General features: G+C 40.3%; 1 protein-coding gene across 6 annotated transcripts in view; it reads right to left on the bottom strand.

Annotated features, from left to right (window-relative positions):
* FAM172A (family with sequence similarity 172 member A) overlaps window positions 1-23,309 on the bottom strand; it is a 282,640-nt gene that overhangs the window by 105,282 nt on the left and 154,049 nt on the right. For all 6 annotated transcript variants that reach the window (XM_030471059.1, XM_030471057.1, XM_030471056.1 and 3 more), the window contains one exon: window positions 10,801-10,920. In XM_030471059.1, coding sequence (XP_030326919.1) covers window positions 10,801-10,920 — 120 coding nt within the window. The remainder of the gene's footprint in view (window positions 1-10,800; window positions 10,921-23,309) is intronic.

Raw genomic sequence — 23,309 nt, 5'->3', positions numbered from 1 at the left:
ATCCCTTTAGACTGTGATAATATCATATGTTTGAAAATCTTCAGTATCAAGCTGCCCTCCAAATCAATCTAGAGAGATAAAGGACAACCTACAGAGTTAAATAAAATGCCAGGGTTTTCCATACTGTACTTGCTGGGGAAAGAAACACAAACCCAAACCAACAGTACTCATGTTGTCTGAACCTCCAGTCAGTCCAACACAGGTCCATTTATAGATCCAACGACCATACCTGCATAAAGTGGTCTTCTAAATATTTCATTTCCCTGTCCTGATGTACCACTGTCAGAAAAGAGGCAACGGCAGAGGATGAGGGACACTGACAGGCACCAACTGGTGAGACCCAGAAACAGGTGGATTAAACGAAATGAAAATGAAGAAGTACATTCATAGAAGATTTTACAAGATTAAGAAGGCAAAGTCTTCTTAAGATCAGCTGGGATGGGGTGAAGAGCTAGCAAATCTGTCCAGAAAAGCAGGAGATGGGGACTTTTTATTTACGCAGCAGGACACAGGGGCAGGGCAGCCCGTATACTAGCATCTTGTGTACCAGCATCATATATACCCACACTGGACAAGGGGGAATGGCTTTAACCTGACAGAGGGGAGACTGAGATGAGCTCTTAGGCAGAAGTTCTTCCCTGTGAGGGTGGTGAGGCCCTGGCACAGGTTGCCCAGAGAAGCTGTGGCTGCCCCATCCCTGGCAGTGTTCAAGGCCAGGTTGGATGCGGCTTGGAGCAACCTGGTCTAGTGGAAGGTGTCCCTGCCTGTGGCAGGGGTTGGAACTGGATGAGCTTTAAGGACCCTTCCAACCCAAACCAATCTGGGATTCTATGATTCTATGATCTCAGTAATTAACTTCAGAGGGCCAAAAAAGACTGAAAATAGACTGAAATCAGAGGAGTGGAGATAAGGCAACAGCATGCAATGTCAGGTACTTAGAGGTTCAGGATAGAAGTGTCTGGAAGAACTCTGATGAGTATGAGACAGTTCAGGCAGAAAACAGAGGTGCACATCTAGAGATGAAAACCTGCAACTTCTGGGAAGTTTGTGTAGCCAGTGAGGAAATTAATAGTTAGGCAAGAAACTACGGAAAACCAGTTGTCCTGGGTCCTGGAGTTAACTGTTGGGATCAACAGCGTACTCTACACATTTTAAGGAGATGGCTGCATGCGGACGTTGCCCCTTCAGCTTTGATAGGCTCTAGGGCTGAAGTTTATCCGTACAACTGAAAGGATGAGTGATGTGTTCTTTGAACACAATCCTGTGCTTTGGCTGGTTTTTTTTTCCTTTCAAAGCTAGAATTTGAAATGAAAAATAAACTGACTGATAAGTATACTGTCTCACAGAATTCAAAACAGTTGAAACAATGCAGGAAAGAATACTAATACAAAGGAATTTATTGAGCCAGAAGGAAGTTTCTCGTCAGATATAGGGATAGATGCCAAATATGGTTTTATTTAACATCTTCATTAATGATTTGGAATTAACTAAATTTGCAGGTGACATTAAAGTGGGAGAAACTGCCAAGAGAAGTAAGGCACGAAAGAAATTCAAAACGAGCTTCCAAGATTCACAGGCCTGTAGCACAAAAGGAGATGTTTTGATGATCTAGTTTGTCATCCTGTGCAACAAGGGTCAGCATGCAGCTAGGCCTCATTGGAAGAATGTGAAATAACACTACTGGGGGGGGAAGTCATCACTACATTAAGTGCCATTGGGGAAAGGGAAACTGAGACCCCTAAAATACTCTGAGGGGTGCGTGAATATTAGCAGGTACCAAATTCAAAGAAACTTTCAGGAAAAAAAAAGATCTAGTGCTGTTTTGGCTGTATTGATCAGAATATTTATTGCACAGATGAGCAAAAGTACTGAAGTTCACCTTGCGCTCATTATAGCAACTGTACTTAAAATATGGAGTTCAATTCTCAGCATACTACCAGAGAAATCTTGACAAATAGTACTGAATTCAGATAGACATACAAAGGAAAAAAAGAAAAAAAGAAAAAGCCCTAGTTATATATATTTGGGGCATCAAGGGGATGGAAGTACAAGAACAACTTCTAAAGATCAGAAAGTTCTTCATACTGAAATCTAAAAATAAATGTTCACCATGAAGTGCACGGAATTTAAAACAATGCAAAGAAATTATAAAAATACACAACTAGTGAGATGATGCAACTCCAGAAAAGCCTCACAAAGAAATGCAGGAAGTGCTGTGCCTTTGTCGTGGTTTGAGCCCAGCCGGTAACTCAGAACCACACAGCCGCTCGCTCACTCCCCCCCTTCCTCCCCCTGCTCCCGGAGGGATGGGGAGGAGAATCGGAAGAATGTAACTCCCACGAGTTGAGATAAGAGCAGTCCCGCAACTAAGGTATAATACAAAACCACTACTGCTACTACCAGTGATAATAATGATTAGTGAAATAACAAGGGGAGAGGATACAATTGCTCACCACCCGCCGACCGATACCCAGCCCGACCCGAGCAGTGATCTGGGCCTTCCGGGTAACTCCCCCCGGTTTATATACTGGGCATGATGTGCCATGGTATGGAATACCCCTTTGGCTAGTTTGGGTCAGGTGTCCTGTCTCTGCTTCCTCCCGGCTTCCCCTCCTCCCTGGCAAAGCATGAGACTGAGAAAGTCCTTGGTTGGAATAAACATTACTTAGCAACAACTAAAAACATCAGTGTTATCAGCGTCGTTCCCAGGCTGAAAGTTAAAAAACACAGCACTGCACCAGCTACTAAGAAGGAGAAAAATGACTGCTATAGGTGAACCCAGGACAGCCTTCAACCTTCAAACCCCTTAAGACACACACATGTATTGCCAACTAACTGGATCTCCACGTAACCCTAACTTTTACCTATCTCCAGTTCTTTGTTCATTTTATAATTAGCATTCCAACTTTGGTGTGAAACTAGAAAATTAATATGAAGGGGCCAACGAGATGCTAAGTGAGGATGGGTAGTGCTCGCAGTTAGTACTCAGTGTATCATTCCAGTCCACGAAACACTGCCCTTCTCTTGTTGGAAGAAGTGGGGAAGAGGCACTCAGACTATGAACTGAGCTGAGTGAAGCATGAGATACTACATTAGCAAACGATAAAGAGGAAGCAAAAAGTAATGAGGCTGAGCAAGTTGTCTAGAGCAAGGTAATGAGGAGGGATGAATATTCCAGCCCTGAGCCTGTTTTGGAAGTGGCCAATGCTTGGGCTTTCATTGCAGCCATCCTCTTACCCAGTAGCAAGGCTGAGAGGGCACGGGATGAAATGAGGAAGGGGATGCCTACTACCGCTGATTTAAAATAAAACACTAAAAAATGAAAAAGGACATGCAGCTGTGGTGCTCTTGAACTGCTTGGTAATCATCCATCATCCCTCTGTCTCTTCCCGTTAGATGATCCTTCCAGACTGCAGGCTCTTCAAGACAAGGCACTACTATGTGATTGCTACTGCAATGCAAATAGGTAACGATAAATGGTAGCAAGTGAAATAATGATGACAGCGTACTCTTGTCAGCTTATTTATTTAGGCTGACAGTGGCCTAAAATGTTTATCTGCTCTGTGTTGAAATGGCCAGTATATGCATATAAATATATGTATGTATATATATAGAATCATAGAATGGTTCCAACCCCTTGCCACAGGCGGGGACACCTTCCACCAGACCAGGTTGCTCCAAGCCCCATCCAACCTGGTCTTGAACACTGCCAGGGATGGGGCAGCCACAGCTTCTCTGGGCACACTGTGCCAGGGCCTCATCACCCTCACAGGGAAGAACTTCTGCCTAAGAGCTCATCTCAATCTCCCCTCTCAGGTTAAAGCCACTATCTACACATACCTTTTGTATGTCTATACCAGCAAAAGCCAACTGGGTTCAGTAAGTTGCTCCCAGTACACCAGGCAGTGACATTCAGTATTTTTTGCTCAACAAGTCATCTAATTTCCTTACTGCTGCAACCCCTCACTGCAGGATCTGTGATCCCTGTTGCTTTCTACTGCAAGCTGGAGCTTGTGCATTTTGAAAAACATTAGCAAAAATGAATCTACTACTTCCAAAAACAGGTAAGGAGGGAAAAGAGTTATTTGCAAACAATGGTGCTTAGGGGTTTGCCCTGGTTTTGGTTCAAACTCAGTGCTCCTAGCAGAGCGAGCCTGGAGTCAGAGAGGCGCCGACTCCAGAAAAACTGAACCAAACTGGGTCCAATTGTTTGAGGCTGAACACAGTGGCTTTCACAGGAACACAGACTCCTGGGTCTCCAAGGACCGGTGGTCCTAGCTGATTGCTCACATAACCCTTGCCATTATGGTCATGTACAGGTCACACTGGGCAGCAGCTTTGCTCCGGTCCTCCTGTTCCCAAACAGTCCTTCCCCATCCAATGGTGAGAAAGCTAATTCCACCCTAAATTTATTCATGACCAGTTTTAATCCATTTGTTCCTGTGCCAACATTGTTCTTTGGCTTACATGGCTCTCCCTCCCTGCTGTTTACTCTCTTGATGTATTTGCAGAGTGCTACCAATCCCTCTAAGCTTTCCTTCGCCAGGCTGAACAAGCCATGCTTTTAAACTCCTTCTGTAGCTACCCCAGAATAGATGCCGATCCTTTTTCTCCCTCAATAGCTACCAAAGTTAATACAAGAGCATTAGCAGATTACACAGCTCTTATTAAGACTGATAAGCCTAGAGGGCGTGTGTACTGTTTCTACAGCTATATTGATTCTGGTGCTCACAGTAGGTAGGACATCTCCATGTGGCACCACATCATGTCTGAGTATCCCTCATCGTGACCAGTAAAATGGGCTCTCCATCGCTCCAAACCTACTGACATGTCTTTCCCACATCTCTCCTGGACTGCGTTAATCTTCCCAAATATCTCAAATTGTCTCAGATTAATCTCACCAGCATGCTGGCTGGCATTTATATTTCCTTTCCTGGGATAGAAAAAGCAAACAAACCACAGGATCTTGTTTGGCTCTTTAGTTGTGTTATCGGGTCATTTGGTTACAGCCATTGGCAGTGAAGCCGCACATTCAAGGACTTCTCCATCCCTGCTGTTCGCTGTCGATGAGATCACTCATCATACACAAATGCAGATGACTAGCCAGGCAGTGCCTAAGTGTAATGAAGTTTGTATTATTTCCTTTAATTTCTACTTCTGAGTAATACCAACAGTGACTTCACCACTTCATGCCAGGAGCCAGTTTCATTAGTGCATACTTACTTTGTGTGCCCGTGTCAGTAACAGAATTACTAAAATAAATTGGGCCCAAAGCAGGTGACCCTAGTCCTGTCCAACCCTTTCTACACAACCTACTGCTGTTTCTCCATTAGCTTCTCTTGCCACCCTCATTTCTCATTTGACCTTTTCCAGATGAAGGAGCATTTTTCCAAGAAGCACAATGAAGTACAGCTGAAATAAATAACCAAATGAAATTAAGACTCATTTTTACTTTTAGACTTATTTTTTCTGAGTGTCCATACCTCAGTCAGGCCTGACTCAAGGAGATGCTAGCGTAAGTGTGCAACCCAGAACAAGGTGAGACCTAAACCAGGTACAGTTGGGTGAGGTGATTTGTCCAAAGACTGAACATATAACCCAAGTCCCCATAAACCTGCAAGACTGCATTCTATCCTGGCCTCCCAAGTGACATTCAGCATTTAAACAATGTCTGCTTTTAGCATTTTTTTTTTTATAGTTTAATGCTCACAAACCCTTGAAGCACAGTGATATTTTGCTTTGATTCTTCACACTATGGATCTTGGTCACCGAGGTGTTTTGCTTCTCAGCTTTCTACTTCCAGCTCTCTCTTCCTACAACCATCACAGATCTTGTGTTATTTCTGCCACACATCAGTAGATGTATTTCGATTTAGTACGTCAGCCAGCGGAATTAAAAGTTGCATATCCCCAGTACCCGCTCTATGCTCATCACTTCTTGAGCCAAACTAAATATGAAAAAGAACTAGACAGATATATTTATATAAGTATATATAAATAAAAACTCAAATATAAAACCCCATTCAATCTAAAATTTCAGGAAATTAAATTAACGAAAAGCTAATGACAGGTTCAAAGCCCAGCCATTAAGGCTCTTAAATTGCTTTTTGTCTGTGCCAGAACACTGATGCAGCCTCAGAGACTCCCAGGTAGCTCAGCAGGTGTCTGTTCATCATTGTTATTATTATGGCACCTATCAGCATTAGCCAGGGTCAGGTCCTCACCGTACTCAGCACAATACAACAAAATGAAGTGGCAGTGTATTGCAGAGCATATCTCAAAATGACGGACCTGAAATTATTTCAAATGGACAAAATTGGCTGATTTTGATGGAATTAGTGGATAGCTACAGTGGATACAGCAATTTGAACAGAGTGTTTTAAGGGCTCTCATTTTAACAAAGCTGCCTAAAAATACACACACACGTTTTTACCTACACCTTTGTGCAAATTGTCAATATATACATCCAACATTTTAGCCACAAAGACCATAATGAATAGTTTCTCATCTGCTCAAAGACAATGAACCTACTTTCCTTCTCCTAATTTAATTATATTACATTCCCCAGTGCGCTTTGTATTTTTACAGCAGTGTGAATGCTGTAAGCTGGAGATACCACTACCGATTCTCACAATTTTGTCACGATTCCCACGTTATTTGTCATTTTTTCTTTTTTAAAAAGATATTGTTTAACTAAAATTAAAACAAAAAAGCTGCACTTCTGGTTCATAAGGTGCTGAGGAAACCCTTGAAAACACAAAGCCTAAGGTCTCATGAATATAGGAGGCAAGCAGGAGAAATCCTGACAAAATCTCAGGGTACTGAATACCTAATTGACAATTTTGAAAGCTTAGGTTTAACAATTCTTGTGATTCCGAAATAAGTGGTTGCCATGTGTTTTCTACAGTGATGGACACAGCTAGTTTTACATGTCACCCAGCATCCTAGGACCACCCTTTCCATCCCCTGTATATACAGCCAGGCCCAGCCCTCAGGTAGGCACAGCGCCACAGTATATCTTTTCTCCTGCATGGGTCTTTCATGCAGGCAATGACAAGGGAAAACATTCTTTTTAAAGCAAAATAATTGTAAACCCACAAAGTTTGGCAGAAAAACCTCAAAGGGGGCGTTGTACCAGAAACTTATTTTCTGTAAACTAAATATAAAATTGACTCCAGTCAACTTAAAATTCTCACTTTCTGTTAAATTTCATAAAATTATTATAAGCTAGGAGTTGGGAAAGTTCCACAATTTGCCATCAACTACAGCAAGCTTCTGAAAATAAATCTCTGACTACACTGTGTAAGGGATAACAGAAGTAAGCAGCTGAGATGTGTTCATGAATCATAGCTTGAGTTTTTCCAAATCAGTAATTAGCAGAAACTCAGTGACCCAACAACTATTTTTAGTGCTGTGTATTCACAAAGTAATTTAGGTGTGGGTATTATTAGATGCACATTTAATTTCAAACCTCAATTACACAAAGTTTTAATTACTAAATATTAAGATACATTTTAGCATATGGTTTATGACTAACATTTATAATCCAAGCTATAAACAATACAACTAATTACATTTATTGGTGGAACTTTACTCCCCACACATGTTCAATCACTTTCAACTATTCCCCTAGTAATCTATGACCCAGCAAGGTACACAAATTGTGTGCCTCTGTTGCAGTAACTAGGTAAACAGTTTCTGTGCATTCAAGCATGATATTACAGATCTGTTTTTCTTAACATCTCACAATGGCAGACATGCAAAAATGTAGAGTAAAAAGCTGCAAAGACCAATAAAAATGTTAGATGCTGTAGCATGTATTTGAAAACTGCAGCTAAGTTTTACTGGTTGGTTTAATGAAGGACTCCCATCCATAGCCTGATTTTTATGGTGAGATGGAATTTGGAATGAAGACCAGGTTTGGCCACCAAAGGTTTGTAAACAAAAATTCTCCTCCTTTTAAACCAATTTCACATGTGATGGTACAAATGACCACAAACAAGTCTTTGCTTAATATCAGGTTTCTCTGGGTTTCTCTGCTTTGTGCCAGGGCATCAGGTTTTCATAGAAAGCCTCACGCCATAACGAGGTGATGAGCTGGGGATCTCTGTGATCCAGGTGACTGCAAACAATCAGGACAGACCTTGCAGCAAGGTGAATTTAGAAGATACTCACTGATAATGATTTTTGACTTTTTTGTTTTCTTTTTCCTTGTGGGCACAATAAAATGCAGAGCAACTAAGCAGAAACCTTCACTCCAAATCAAAGCCATATGCTCCACACTGCTCTCCCGTAAGAGGCATGGATGAATAAGGAGCAGCTGTGCAACAGGTCTCCATTACTGTAACCTACAATTTTATGAATCAGTTGGCCCAAAATTCTTGCATAGCAAGTGTAGAGCTGGTACAGTTGCTACATGGCGTAGCTGCTCTATCACCCTCATCATCTCTCCCACTCAAAGCAGTAACGAAAGAGAAGTGATCGAATATGTATTTGTCTTAAGACAAATTGGCCATCAGCCGCTCCACTTCTTTTTTTTTTTTTGAGCTCTTTGCAATTGCTAAGTAAGTGCCATATGGATATAAAGTTGAAGCGAACAGAGATCATAACAAAATAAAATATTAAAAAATAGTATTGCAATAAAATAGCTCAGGGTTTATTTCAATGATATCTGCTAAGGGTATGCACTGTTTCATCAAACTGCTTTCAGTGGAGAGCTCAGATATCAAACCATCTCTACCAAAACCAGGTGCTAACATCCATTGATTTTTTTTTTTTTTTAAAACAATTGGGCTACATTAAATACACTTTTCAGGTCTAGTTTTGCATGACAGATATGTCATGTGCCAATGGTTATATATTATATTCTTCCTCTCAGGCATGCATCTCCTGCAGAGACAGCAGACTACAGAAGCTGACCCTTACTGAGACCATCTTGTCTCTCTGACAAAGCCCCTTTTTAACTTCTTACTTACTGGTTGCTTCCTGGGATGGATAAAAACTTTAGCTCAGCTTGTGATAATTTCACAGGCCCTGAGCACCCTGACCCTGGAAGACCCAAGGTCAAAAGTCAAGTCTTGTTCTGAAACATCTGCGTGCTTCATATTAAAGTAGAACAAAAGTGAAGGAATATCCACCAGTGTGACAAGAGAAACAGGCAAAATGAGAATGACACGTTGGTCATCTGTTACCCATGCCACCTCAAGCCATTGACTGAAATGTGATGGAAAAACTCTCCAAGCCTCCTTTGAATAAATACTTTGTTTAGGAAACACTAAGAAAGGTCTCTAGTTGATTTTTATTCCTGCCCTGTGCTAAGCATATGTATCTGCAGGCATCCGGCGACCCAAGCAATGTGGCTTTACAAAACCAACAGAAATTCTGCTAATGCTTCACTTTGGACAGACAAGGCACACCACAACAACCTGGACTGAAACAGACAGGGCAGCTGAAAATATCAGCTCAGGAAAACCAAGGCAGAGGACATGCTCCCTATCCTTCATTGCATCCAAGGAGCAATAGGCGCCCACAAATGTAACCCGTTTCTTGCCCAAAGTTGTGGCTATAGAAGGAATTTCATCCTCACTGATTTGGTCTCTTGATAATTTAGTTTTGAGATTATTTATTGACCTGATAATAAATTACCTGTGGAAAATGATCAGCTGAACTGTTCTCAAGTCTCAAATCTGTACGTCATATATATTTTAAAAATACACTTCTGGAAGCAGAGGGAAAATCAAAATCGCCTTAATTTCTACTAATGAAAAGGGCTAACAAAAATCTTCAGTTCTAAAAATAATACAAGTGGTCCTGCTCCGGATTCTTCTTGCTACTTAGAGCACCACAAGATATAAAACAAAATACTCATGCATGCTTTTTGTTAACTAAGGCATTCATCTTACATTCAGGAAGGAACTACATTACTGACTTTCAGTTAGACTAAACTAATGTGTTACAGACAAAAGATGAACTTACACGCCTGCTGATTCCTGTGTCTATAAAACCAATGGCAATGTTCTGCAATTTCTGTTTCCACAATTAACAGGACTCTCTTTTTTCGAGTTTTCTTCAATAAAACACACCCTGGTTACACTAGCGTTTCACATTTAAGAGAGGAGATTACAACCGCACTCCAAGAATGGTATACAAGTTCAACAGGCAAGTCTGAATACCATATGGGGTCAACACATGTGCCTATAGAGAAAAGGGTGAAAGGCTAACAAACTGGATGTTCAGCAGTCCCAGCACCACGTATAGGACAGCTTCACACTGAGCAAAGTCCTCCCCACCTTACATCACCACAAGGTTTATCCAAGCCTAATAAATGGCTAAAAAAGTCTACCCAGCAACTTCTACAGACCCTTGTGGAAAAACTACAAAATTGGGTAAAACCCCAGATTTCCACTCATGTTCAATCTATATGCAAAAGGGTGCATTTGTCAGTGTGACTTTACTTTAAAACTGTCCTTGTATGTTCTCAGTCTTTACCTCCAGTCTTTCTGCCCTGGAGTAGAAACTCATTGAGTGCTGCCTTTTGGCACCCAGCCTGGACAAGGAGGATCCAATATGTTTTGTTTTCCTTTCATCGTTCAGGTTCATGAGCACTTGGGACCTTATTGTCTAACCCAAAACCAGAGAAAATGCAGTGGCCTTCCAGTTGCAAAGAAATCCTCATAGACCTGCATCTGACCATTGATTCAGAATTGTTTCTAAACAGCTGCTTTCAAGACGGTGATCACAAAGAATTTAGGAAATCTATGAAAGACTTCAGGAAAGAAGGCAATGGAGAAGTCACACTTACCAACTCTACAAAGGCAAGTCCACCGTAACTGTGAGCAACAAAAAACACGTTCTCTGCAGCTGACTGGGAAATGAAATGGTCCCAAACATAAATTGTATGTTCTTCGGGAGATCCATTATCCTGCAGAAAGAAATTACATTTGTGACAATTACCTTTTAAAAACTGGCAATTCTGCCTAAAAGCGATGTGTTCCTATACGTTAAAATGTTTTGTTAAAACAAACCTTAAATGAATATACCCCTGTGTCAAAAAAAGAACAGATTAATTTGCCTAAATAAAAGAAATTTAAGATTGTAATTTAAAGGCAGTAAAATTGTTGTTTTATTGCAGCTTATTTTAATAAATAGAAGAAAAATTATGCATCTGCAAAATTTTGTCTAAATACCATGATGGCAGTTCAGCTAAACAGAAGCATCCAAAGAAATTACAAGCCACTGCTCTGATTTTCATTCTTTTGACAACTCTTTGTCAACTGTTCACTGATGGTTTGTTTAAAGTAGTTAAGCCTTAGTGTGATAAAGCAAATAAAAGCAAGTAGGAACAATATAAATATAATTTCAGTCTTTAGAATTTTTTTATATAACAGGACAACAGAAATCTGCCAAACATTAAAATTATGGTATATGCATCTTTCAAATGCTACTCTTTGCAACTGCAGTCTACGAGATGTAGCACAGATAAAACACCTCTTGACTGCCTACACATTAGCCATTATTTTTGAGTATCTGGCAGTTAGGGGTTTGCTTTTTCTTATTACTGAACAACAATTTGTGAGTGCCAGTCAACCTAAGAGTCACTGAAGGTGCTGGAGTGATATGCACTGATTTTGGTGTACTCTCCTCAAACATAGCGGTAGTGCACTCTCAACTGTAGCTTAGAGGCTCTCAGAAAGCCCCGTACCCCTCTATATTTTGCTTATTTCTCAAGTTGTCCATGTCATAACTACAAATCTGCCTAGTCTCAGGTGACAAGAGTAAGATGCTCTGCTAGCTCCTCTGCCCCACCAGGATTTCACACCTCCAGCGCAACACTGCAGGCACTTTCCAGGCTCTTTTGTGCCACAGAGAGCTGATCAGTCAAGGTCATGCTTCCTAAGATTTGCGTCCCTTTCCTGTTTGCTCTGCTCCACCACCAACTTCACACTCCTAGGTGACTCAGGTGCAGACCACAAAAGCCTCATTTCCTTGGGGAAAGTGAAGCACAAACCAGCAAAAGCCACTGGCAATCAGAAAATGCTAATTACACAGTGTGAATTACTGTAACTCTACCAAGAACGTTGAAGTGATTTAGGTCTTAGTTCCATTCTGCAACTCAGTTTCGGGAATTTAAGCTCTTACGAGTGTCTAAAATCAATGGGAAGACAGACAGATAAATAATGTGGTGGATTTAGGCTTTTACTTCAATTCTCATGCCCGGTTTCGTAAATAAGAGTTAGATGGCTACAAATCTTTATGGATCTGGACTCAAAGCTTTTAAAACAATTATGTGCTTTTATATTTTTTCTCTCTAAGGTAGCAGCGATTAAAACATATTTATCAAATTTGCCAAAAAGCACTGAAGGTATTCTTCTTAATTCTGGACAGATTCTGCTCTTTATTGACTATGACAGAACATAGTTTCAGCTAATTATGTATCAAATTATTATAAACCACCTCAATATGAGACAAGGCTTATTTTCTTTCAACTCTGTTCTAAAATTTGATTGTAGAGATAGGTAAGGGACATGAGGAGAGAAGAAAGTTTTTAAAAAGGAATTTCAGAAAGAAAACATGATTGACAGTCCAGTTATTAAGGTAAAGCTGAAGGACAACTTGAACTGGAGTTTCCTATGGAAAAGTGATGTACTCCAATTATAAGTATGCAAAAGGCACATTAAAACACTGGCAGAATTTTCAAACGACTAGTCTATCTAAAATATTAAGTTAATTATGTAGGAGATATTTGTTTTTAAAAAATAGTGTTACCATTAATTCTCTTAACAGCAATTTTCGTACAGGTAAGTAACCCTGCTTTAACATTTCGACAAAAAGCAGAGTTTGTTTCTGGTTAATATTACTTTTTTGGGTATTTTGTATTTATTATTCTACCTGCTGGGAAAAGCTCACAATTTTAGGGTTTCCACAAGACTAAGACAACAGCAAGAACAAACCAGAAACTCAGCCCAAAAAAGCTTCCACCAATTAAAACATAACCAGTGGTCTAGTAAACCAAATCATTAATTGCACAGCTTCACAGTCCAGTACAAAGACTCAATAGGATTCTACAAAAGCAAGAAGAAATGAGCTAGAACAAGTTAGATATAGTCTGTAACTACAGCTTCCTTTGTTCCTGGTGAAGAAAAGCCATAAAACATCAGGATAAACTGTGTTGCTGTATGTACTCTGCTAAACACTAAACAAGGTAAGAAAAGCATCTATGTGTGAGAAGGAGTTTGGAGGAGTCATGTATATTTAGATGAAAAGCTCTTTCTTCAGAGCATCTGATTACTTCCCCCCTCGTAACAAGCCCGTATTTTAAACAACTCAGAGAATAAACCAGCGCTGTGTCTGTACAAGAAACATCTGGCCACGGGAGTGGGCACCGCTAACTGCAGAGCATGGCTGGTCTCCTTAGGATTTTGAATTGTGCTGGGTCCATTAGATTAACCTCCTCTGCGCGGCCTGGGTTAAATTATGAGGCTGGATGCTGCAGTTTCAGTATGAAAGGTGACAATTTCAGGCAGCTCTTGCTTTGCTTCTTTTCAATGCAGATGAATAGAATGCACTTATATACCACCTTGCTAAGTTATTTGATAAAGCGGGGGCCTCTTGGTCATGCTTTACATAATTATCTCCATGGCTGTACAGAAAGGAATGGAGAAATTGCGGTATGTACTGTGGAAGGCAGCTGAGGCTGAATGCATTCTCATTTAAAAAACAGACTGAGATGGAAAAGTGCTGGGAAAGCTGAACTTAAACTTCCAGCTGCTCAGAGTTGGTCATCTGTAACCAGTAATTCTATGTCTAAATAAATGTCTGATTCTTTGGAGGTGTGCATGTCATACCTATGGGTCTCCACTCCTCTGAAAATCTGCTCCCTTTCCTACCCCCCCCAATATATAACTAGAAATAAAAAAGAAATTAAGAACCATGTTCGATGAAAAGGCATCCCTCCATGTGATGCTTAACCAATGCAAAGTAACCCCAAACCAGGCACTTACTGATTGCTGCAGATCAGGCACCTCCGGACCGGAGTCCTGCACCCCAGCTCCGTGGTGCTTGGATGGGGAATGGAGCGGATGCCTCGAGCACAGGAGTTACAACCTCCACCTGTACTCCCATCATGCACAATCTTACCTGCCTCTGTTTTTAACAGAACACCAAGATTTACCCTTTAATTCACCAACACAAGAAGAGATGCCTTTTTCCTAATAACAACTGTATTTTAGTTCCTTTTAACAATAAAAATAGAGCGGATAATACCTCATTTACCATCGGTGACTACCAATGCTATGGAAATTATCAGATATTGAACACCTGTCATACTGGCATGCATCAAATCCCACTAAAGATTGCCTTGGAGACAAAGGTGGTTAAAATCATTTAACACAAGTATTGCTGAGGAATTTTACACTGCTGGTGTTATTCCTTTTCCTGAATGCTAGAGGAGGCACACATTTATGGAACCAGCTATAAAAGGAGCATCTGTAAAAGTAATATAGAATATTACTATGTAAGTACTATATAAGAATATAAGCAGCAAGATATTATGTTCTGATTTAGTTAATGACAGGTGCATGGGGCTAATCAAAAGGTGCTCTAGCCACATGGACATATTCCTTTGGAATGAGAAATGATCACCAAGCACTTGCAAATAGAATAAAATTTTATTTCATGTGGAACAGATGAGTATTCACAAATACTGGTTTAAGAACAGATTCCTTTTTTCTAGTGGTAAAAGGCTTTTTTTTTTTTTTCCTGTGAGTATGTTTTAAACACTATCTCTTAACTATGTATAAGGAATCCACACTTTTAAAACCAAATTACGATTGCTCAGAAAATGATCATAAATGGTTAATATAGACCTTTTTAATATCAAAAGCTTAATCAAGCAGTTTAACAGTATAGTCTGTGACAATAATATGAGAAGGATTAATAAATTCATGTTTCTCATATATATGAAGCCATTTAATATGCCAGGGCTAAAGCCTGTCCACAGCTGCTTGAAGCAGCATCTTGTGGTAGGGGAGAGGTTGCTGTTTGCCCATCTGCATGGTCTCAGCTCAAGTCGTGGCATGGGTTAGGGATGTCCTGGGCTGCTCCAGCCAAGACCAGCTGGGCTTGGTTTTGTGAGGACCTTAGACCATGAACTGCAGCCCACAACTATGTTGTTTTGACGTCTATGTGTTTGCATAATTGTATATAATGTCCATGTAGCTGTATAATTTGTATAATTGTAACTACAAAATTCTGCTCCTCATCTTGTTTGAAAAAGTGTGCTTTGAGAAAGCATCTTGCAGATACAAAATTATCTCTGCAATAGTTTTTAAGTCCCTGAAAACATTAAATGTTTTTGAGTAAATTCTTGGGCCATTCTTTGTGCACAAAAGTGCAGGAAGAGACCACAGATTTTGGTCTGTCGTTTCTTCCCAGTATTGCTAGCGCTAAGAGTTGAAAGGTATACAACATTTTAATGGCTGGAGTCATTAGGAATAGGCAGATAAGCAGCGTGCACACAGTGAATACGGTTATTATGTTCTGTTGCATTCAAAAAACCAGGTTGAATTTACTAATGTAATATCACAGTCATTAATTGTTAAATACCAAGCTGAAGTGATGCAGCAACCGAAGCCTTATCAACTATGCCAGAGTCTAACACCTAGACATTGCAAGGTCTGCAGTTATGATGGACTACCTGAGTTGATAACACATGGAATTATCTAAACAACATTTGCATATTTGTGTAATTATTTCCTAAGGTTAATTAGCTCCTGCAAAGCAGCGTGCCCTTTGAGACTGCTTACTGTGACAGGTTCACATATTTCCTGCTTCAATGCCAAACTTTACTCTTTTTTTTTTTAATTTATTTTTTTAAGAAGTAACCTGTTGCTGGAATGTTACAGATGGTGCAAGAGCTGGAGGCCTTGAACCACTGTAGACATCATTGGGGCAGATCAGCTCAGACCCCACCTTAAACTTCTAATTCATCAAAACTCGAAAGAAATCAAATCAGGAAAATCAAATTAGTTTTAAGCTCTGGTGACAGCTCTCTCCTTTTACTTTGCTTTTTTAAATCAAGGAGTTGGAATCACTCTTTTTTTTCCTTTGCGACAAGTGAAAAGTGAAATGCATACAAATAGGGAAATATGCCACACAACTGAATAGCTTTTTAACAATTTACTTGAAGGTGGTTTCTATAATTACCACTTATCACAGCAAAACAATTTCTCCTTCTAGCTCGATGAGCTACTGTAAACAAGTATGGTACATGTGTTAAATACAGGAGAACAGAACTGCACACTAGCTGGGTGTCAGAGAAACGGAGAAGGCTCAGGTCTCCTGTCTGCAGACCTTCCTTGGAGATGTTAGATCCTCCCTCAATCCTTCAGAAAAATCATCAAATTAAAATTGATACATAACAATATAAAAATATAATCTAGAAGTAGCAGTCTGTCACCAAAAAAAATCCATAGTGTTTTCAGTGGCGACTGGCTAACACTGGTATCTTCTGTACAATAAAAGATGTACTTTTCTGTACAGAAGACTCTAGTAAAAGAAAATTGTATGTTTGAAGGCCTGACATGAACAGTGAAGGGATACAGCTCGTTCCCTCCTGGTATGCAGTTCTTCATTATCATAACCTGACTCAAGCCAGCATCACATTTTGCAGCACGCTTAGTTAATGGACCCAGTAAAAATTAAATGGATTATTTCACTGGAAACTTTCTAGAAAGCAACACTTTCAAAAGCAAGTTAACATATGTATGTATGCATATGTATGTACGTGTATATAGAAACCAGAAGGCATGCTGAAGACAAATGAATGCGGAAGATTTTAATCCATGCTCCTGCCATGGCATGATTTGTGATGCTCTGGCCTAATTAGGTACCCAATAAGTCAGGAGGAACTCTGCCACTTGCTTTAATGCCAGCGTAGCTCAAAACAACTCTTCAGTCCTTTGGAGAACTCAAAAGCCCAGCGACTGGCACTTGGGCTTTGACACTACAGCTCTGGTGTCCTCCTCACATCCTTCCATCACCGCACTCCCTTCACTTTCCCTTATTTCACAACCCTTCTCCTCCAGCTGCCCTCTCTTCCCCACCCCCCCCAAAAGCACCCTTACGAGTACGAAATGATGCTCATAACTCACTGCATTTTCCTTGCTCCTTTTCAAGTATTTGAGACAAAAACTGTGTCAATATGGTGGGACATAATGAGACCACATGATGGTTTATTATCACCAGAGCAGCTTCAAAACCTCAGTGCAGGTCAAAGTCCAAGATGCTCTGAAGGCAAAAAAGCTGGAACAGAAGTCAAAAACCCAGCCAGCCTGTGATTTCTTTTTTTTTTTTCCCTCCTAAAGACAGCAACTATGGTACTACAACCACAGAAAAGGAGGAAAGTAAGGCAAGGTAGAAACAGGAAAGGAGTGGAAGCAACGATCTCGTCTTAATATTTTTCTGCAGCATGAGGAGCTGAAGACAAGACTTCAAAGTGTCTAGCTTAGGACATTTAACAAGATTTGATCTTTAATGGAGAAATTCCAGTGTATTACGAAGCATTCCATTTACCTTAAATTCATATTTACCATTTTAATGACAGAGTTGAAAGAACCCCTCCACAGATATTTCTGAAATGTTTCCTACTCCGTCCTGACAGGTGACCCCAGAAGGCAGCAGGACATTTTACTAACAGTAGGAATGGTGCTTCTGCTGTACTTTCTGAAATGGGTAACTAATTTGTATGCTACTAATGAGTAAGTAGTTCGTATGCTACACAGATAAATGGAGGTAGACACACATGAAGTTGGCTCTTGCCAGCAACTGTATTTTCAGGAAGGGTGGCAATGGATTGCTTTTTACACTAGGATGAGTCCAGCCCTTTGAAATAAGACAAAAGGTGTGTGCAGAGAAGAGCAGATGAGATGACAACATCCAGATCACGTCAGCAGCAAAGCAGCCATTACTGGGGAAGAAGACAAGGGAGCAAAAGTGACAGTGGAGGCAAATTTATACCAAAACTTATGCCTGACAATATGCACCTGAAATTCAGTTTAGCAAGTCCTGCCAGGAGTGCTGGGAAGTAAAGACAATGGAGAATGAGCAGCAGGTCAAGGGAGTTATTTTAGCTGCTGCATCCTGAGTTGAGTGGCAGACAACTTCAGAGAAAACAAGAGAAGAGATAAAATCATAGACAACTGATGCTTTGGCCTTGAAAGTTTGAATGGAGGACACGTTTTCCTTCTGTGGGCTCTGTATGGATTTTATCTGCATACTTTATTACATTAAAACAACAAAACCCAGCAGGACTTGATCAGCTGTGTAGGTGGCAGAGCGGGTTCATGGTCACCAATGTCTGGTGTGGCTCTATGGAAACATAGAGCATTGAATCTGCAAAGGTTCAACATTAAAATGATGTAAATGCATTATTGGTAAGAGATGTTATTTTATTCAACAACTGTGTTCATATGTATTCAGAATCAGTCACACTGTACTTTTCCTTACTTATGACCTTAGCAAGGGATTAAACGAAGTCTTTGGACATAACAACATCAACCTCTTCTAATCTCCCAGGAATAATTGGGGAAATAAAAAATACTGTATTATTGTTTTAAGGGCACTTTCTGAGCTAGTGACAAGATATATGCTGTGGCAGTAGGTAGCAGCTGCTTTTGAGACAGGAGAGACCAGGTATCACAATAGCTAACTCTGGTCATTCGTGGAGTTGCAGATATAAATAGCATAGCCAAGATTATTATTTGGAACACGCCTTTGGAAAGCAGTATGGCAAAGTGACTTAAAGTTGCATTTTTCATATTACAGAACTCAGACTTATTCCCAGATCTATTTGAGATGATTCTGAGTAATTTCTTGTGCCTATTTTATTTGTGAAGAGGGCCAGTGATGGAAATATTCCCAATACTGCTTATGATGCCTTAGTAATAAACATGTAGTGTGTATAGAGTCGGCAGCAGAAAGGAAGACCAGAACTCTTACATATTGTTGTTAAATACACATCGTATGAGGTTAGAGAGTAGTCCTGTCTGCCAAAACTCCCAACAATTTATCAGGAAAGTAAACAGTCCTCCACAGACAGGCTAACTGAGTAAGTATTACACGAGATGTGCAATATCTGAAATATCTAATAGTCAAATAAAAGAGGTAAAACAAAAATGCACTGGGCAGACTGAGACAATATTTAAATTGCCAGCATCAGTGCAAAGGGGATGAAGGGCTGGCTCTGGGAGGAAGCATGCTTTGCTACAGCATGACTGCTGAGATTAGGTTTAAAATGACAGGTCTGAGCTAATGCAAGACTGACAACGTCTAGCTGGGTTTGTTACGTTTCGTGTTTCGGCTCCTCCCCAGGAGCCCTGTTCTCCCCAGTTCCCACCACAATTACCATCCAAGATGACTTCGGATCCTGTCCCATTCTTCCCTCTTCAGATGCAAGCTAGGCTTTCCCTGGTGATGGTGGTGAGGAAATAAAATTCAAAGCTATGCTATATATATGTGTGAACAGAGGGAGCTTGGATCCTAACCTCCTCTGGGGCAGCAGGAGGGAGTTACTTTTCCCTTTTATATCCAGTTTTATCGTACACAAGAGAACAAACGAAGCAACTCCAAGCCAGAAAAGAGTTTTCGCAGCTAAGCCCTCCACTAATACAGTTCCTCACTAATAACCTAGAGCTACTTCTGAATTAAACCCCGCCCCAAACCTCCTTCTAAATCTCTCCAGCCACCTCTGCTCAGTGAGGAACAAGCTGACCGTGAAAATCAAAGCCCTCTTCCCACCCTGCTGGCCACAGGACCTGCCTCCAAGCCCTCATTTGTAGTATTTTAACAAGTGAATAATGGCCTGAAACCACTGAGTGAAGTTATCAGTGCCCACAGCAATTCTTCAGAGAGGTGCCAGTGGTCTCAGCTGCATTAATGCATTGCTGATCCAACAATATTTCAGTTTTGGCAAGCGCATTTCTTCACAGGATGCCGTCAGAGCGCTGCCATGCCAGTAACCATGCAGATGTTACCAGAATATATGCGTGTTTTTAAAAGGCTCATGTTGCAGGTGGAATTTCTTAGATTTGCATTTGAACTGAAAGTTGAGCACAGCGAGTTTGGCTGCAAATACATACAAAAACAAACCAAAGAAAGCAGAAACCATTACCCACATTATTCAATCTGTGATAACTCCATGCAGCAAACACTCAGTTTAATTGTGTGGTGAATTATTTCTGCTGCGAGGTTGCTGTGTTTGAATGCCCTTCCTATTTAACAGAATCATAGAATCACAGAATGGTTTGAGTTGAAAGGGACCTTAAAGCTCATCCAGTTCCAACCCCTGCCACAGGCAGGGACACCTTCCACTAGACCAGGCTGCTCCAAGCCCCGTCCAATCTGGCCTTGAGCACTGCCAGGGATGGGGCAGCCACAGCTTCTCTGGGCAACCTGTGCCAGGGCCTCACCACCCTCACAGGGGAGAACTTCTGCCTAAGAGCTCATCTCAGTCTCCCCTCTGTCAGGTTAAAGCCATTCCCCCTTGTCCTGTTCCTACAGGCCCTTGTCCAAAGTCCCTCTCCAGGTTTCTTGGCGACCCTCTTTTTGAACTGAAAGGGACTTTGTACCTGAAAGGGTTTGCGGTTTATAAAGTAAAACCCAGAACACAGTCAAAATTAATTAAGTCTCAAACATTATTACAGTATCATTTCCCTGGTTAAAGTCTCTGCTTGTCAGCCAGGGTAAGACAACTTTTGTCAGGCTGTTGTTCCAGTCTGGATTTCCCTATCATTACTTCTGCTGGAGTCTGGCATGTCCTATCATCACCACCCATCCGTCTTCCGGTAAAGTGTGGGAAAGGACACCGAATATAAGAAAAATTCAGAAAAAATCAGTTTCTCAGTGGTTCTTAATGATCACTTCCAGCAAAAGCTTGGGTATTGGTATTTCAAATGACTGGCTGGTTTTTTGCTTAGTGGCCGGTTGCTCCCTATTGGGCTGGAGAGCAAATAGTTAAAAGCCTTCCTTCAAAACAGATCTTATCCTTGAATATCTGCAGTATTCTTTTTTTTCTTTTTTTTTTTTTTAATATTGTTTCTGAGTTGACCAAGGCTGTAGGAGTCACCTAAGCTAATTATTTTGTCATTAAGACAAGAATGTAAACAAACACAAATTTGACATTTATCTGTTTTAGTCTGGGGACAAGAACATTGCTGACTCACCGAGAGGAAAGAGTTGCAGAAGAAGAGAATAGGAGGAAGGAGGGAAATGAATCAATAGAAGTTTTACTTTAGAAGTAAAAATAACTGATTTCCCTTTTCTTGTCTCTGACAGACTTTTGGATTATTGCTTTTTTGATATTTTTTCCCCTGTCCATAGAAGTTGCAGGGTTCCAGGTGAAGGAAGCCTGAATTTGAAGTGGCATCTTCTGGCAAACAGCTTAGAAATCCTGCATGGGCAAACTCATCAGACCAGAGGTGAGGCAACAGGTCCTCAGACCACTCTTGCTTACACAGTTGTACCACTGATATTGACAAATACCTGTGCAGCTCACATGAAAATCCCCGTGACATGATGCCCCAAGCATGGTACCTGGCAACCTCTGCAGATAGACTTACATATTCAAATTTAAATAACAACTACAGCAGTTTGGCCAAAGAGACTCTAACTGGTCAAAATATCCAAAGAGTGGGGCAGCTGCATTTCAGTACAGTACTACAGGTAATACCTCTACATTTGCATGTGTCTTTTTCATGTCTCCTCATACTTTTTTCTTTCCAAACCACTTAATCTCAGGGATCAAGATGCTGCCCACAACATATTTCTGCCTAAAGTAGCAAACACCACCAAAGACAGTCTTTTGTGTGATTGAATTATGGGAACAAAAAAGCATTTCTTCAACAAACCATCAGGTTGTATCTTTGCAGCTGTCTTCCATCGCAGCCATGTTTCTGGCAATTAATAGATTAATTGTGGGGGCAAGTAAATAAAAATGAACACAATACTTTTACAAAAAGAATTATCTTCGCAAGAAACAAGGAGAGATCATGCCAGTTGTTTAAATGATTAAATGCATTTTTCTGAACACTAAAAATTTCTTTTGAAATGAATGCATCTGAAACATTCAATAACTTCTAATGGAAGTCATGCAGAAGTGTTATTTTTCTATTTCCTAAAGTACTTAAAGACTATTTTACTTTCCAGTTCTTTCAATCTGTTTATATGTTGTAATGAGAAACAGACATTTTTTTTTTAACCATGCTATTGCAAGAAAAATAGCATTTCGGCCAAGAAAAATGAAGATTTCCCCACCCCAGAAAACAATGAATCTAACAAACTTCAACACATTTAAGTAAAACAACAACTTAGTATTTTCATTAACAGCTATGGTTTCAGAACAAAGCTCAGCTGTAAAGTCTCAGTTACAGAGTTTACATCTCTTATATGAGTTAAAATAAATAAAACGGCTTTGCCCTGTATTTTTCCTCTTGACATCTCTGTCTCTATTTATTACGTACACTCAAGAGCAGTTATTTAAGTGAAAGAAATATTTAACAGGCTCAAAGCTATTTGATTTCTCCTAATAAAGAGTGTTCAGTGCTTTAAGTAAACTGATATACTATTTATTTAATGTACAGCTATAAAGATTTGCTGAAGTGCCTTAATATTTAGAGTACTATAGTTAATTGTATTTGAAGTAACTGTCATTAGCTTATAAAATAATTATCTAAACAGATGCCAAACACAATCTGAAATTCAGATTTGCGCTTTCTGCTGGTTCTCACTTCAATAATCTGAAGTTGAATGTTGAGCTACTCAAGCCTTACTTCTGCTTCTCAGTCTTCCCGCACAGACCCACCTCTGTTAATTTTGTTTCACAATAGTGTAAGATAGGAAATTATCCGTAATCCTGATGAGTCGCTAAACAACCTTAGGACTTGCTTGTTTCACCTCTTGCTTGAACCCTGTGACTCCCTCACACTGACCATTTTATTAAAACAAGCTCTTTTCCACTCAAATTAGTGAGGGTGTTGGTGCTGCGGCAGCGGTGCATTGCTGCCGCCGGAGATCATTAGACATCAGATCACTAGTAACTTTCTTCTAACGCAGTATCATTTTTTAACTACTCAAAACATTCAACTGCATAACAGACAGCTTGGCTGTATTTTAAATTAGCACAAATGCCAAAGCCAGGAAATGTAATTCTCAGGATACTGGAACAAAAGGTTCAGAAAAAAAGAATTCTTATATACCATAAGATTATCAGGACCAGACTGTCACACTTGTGACCTTGCTGGCGTCTAGCTAATCTGA

Source organism: Strigops habroptila, chromosome Z (genome assembly GCF_004027225.2).
Source record: "Strigops habroptila isolate Jane chromosome Z, bStrHab1.2.pri, whole genome shotgun sequence".
NCBI classification, from domain to species: domain Eukaryota; kingdom Metazoa; phylum Chordata; class Aves; order Psittaciformes; family Psittacidae; genus Strigops; species Strigops habroptila.
This window is presented reverse-complemented; position numbering and strand designations above follow the sequence as displayed.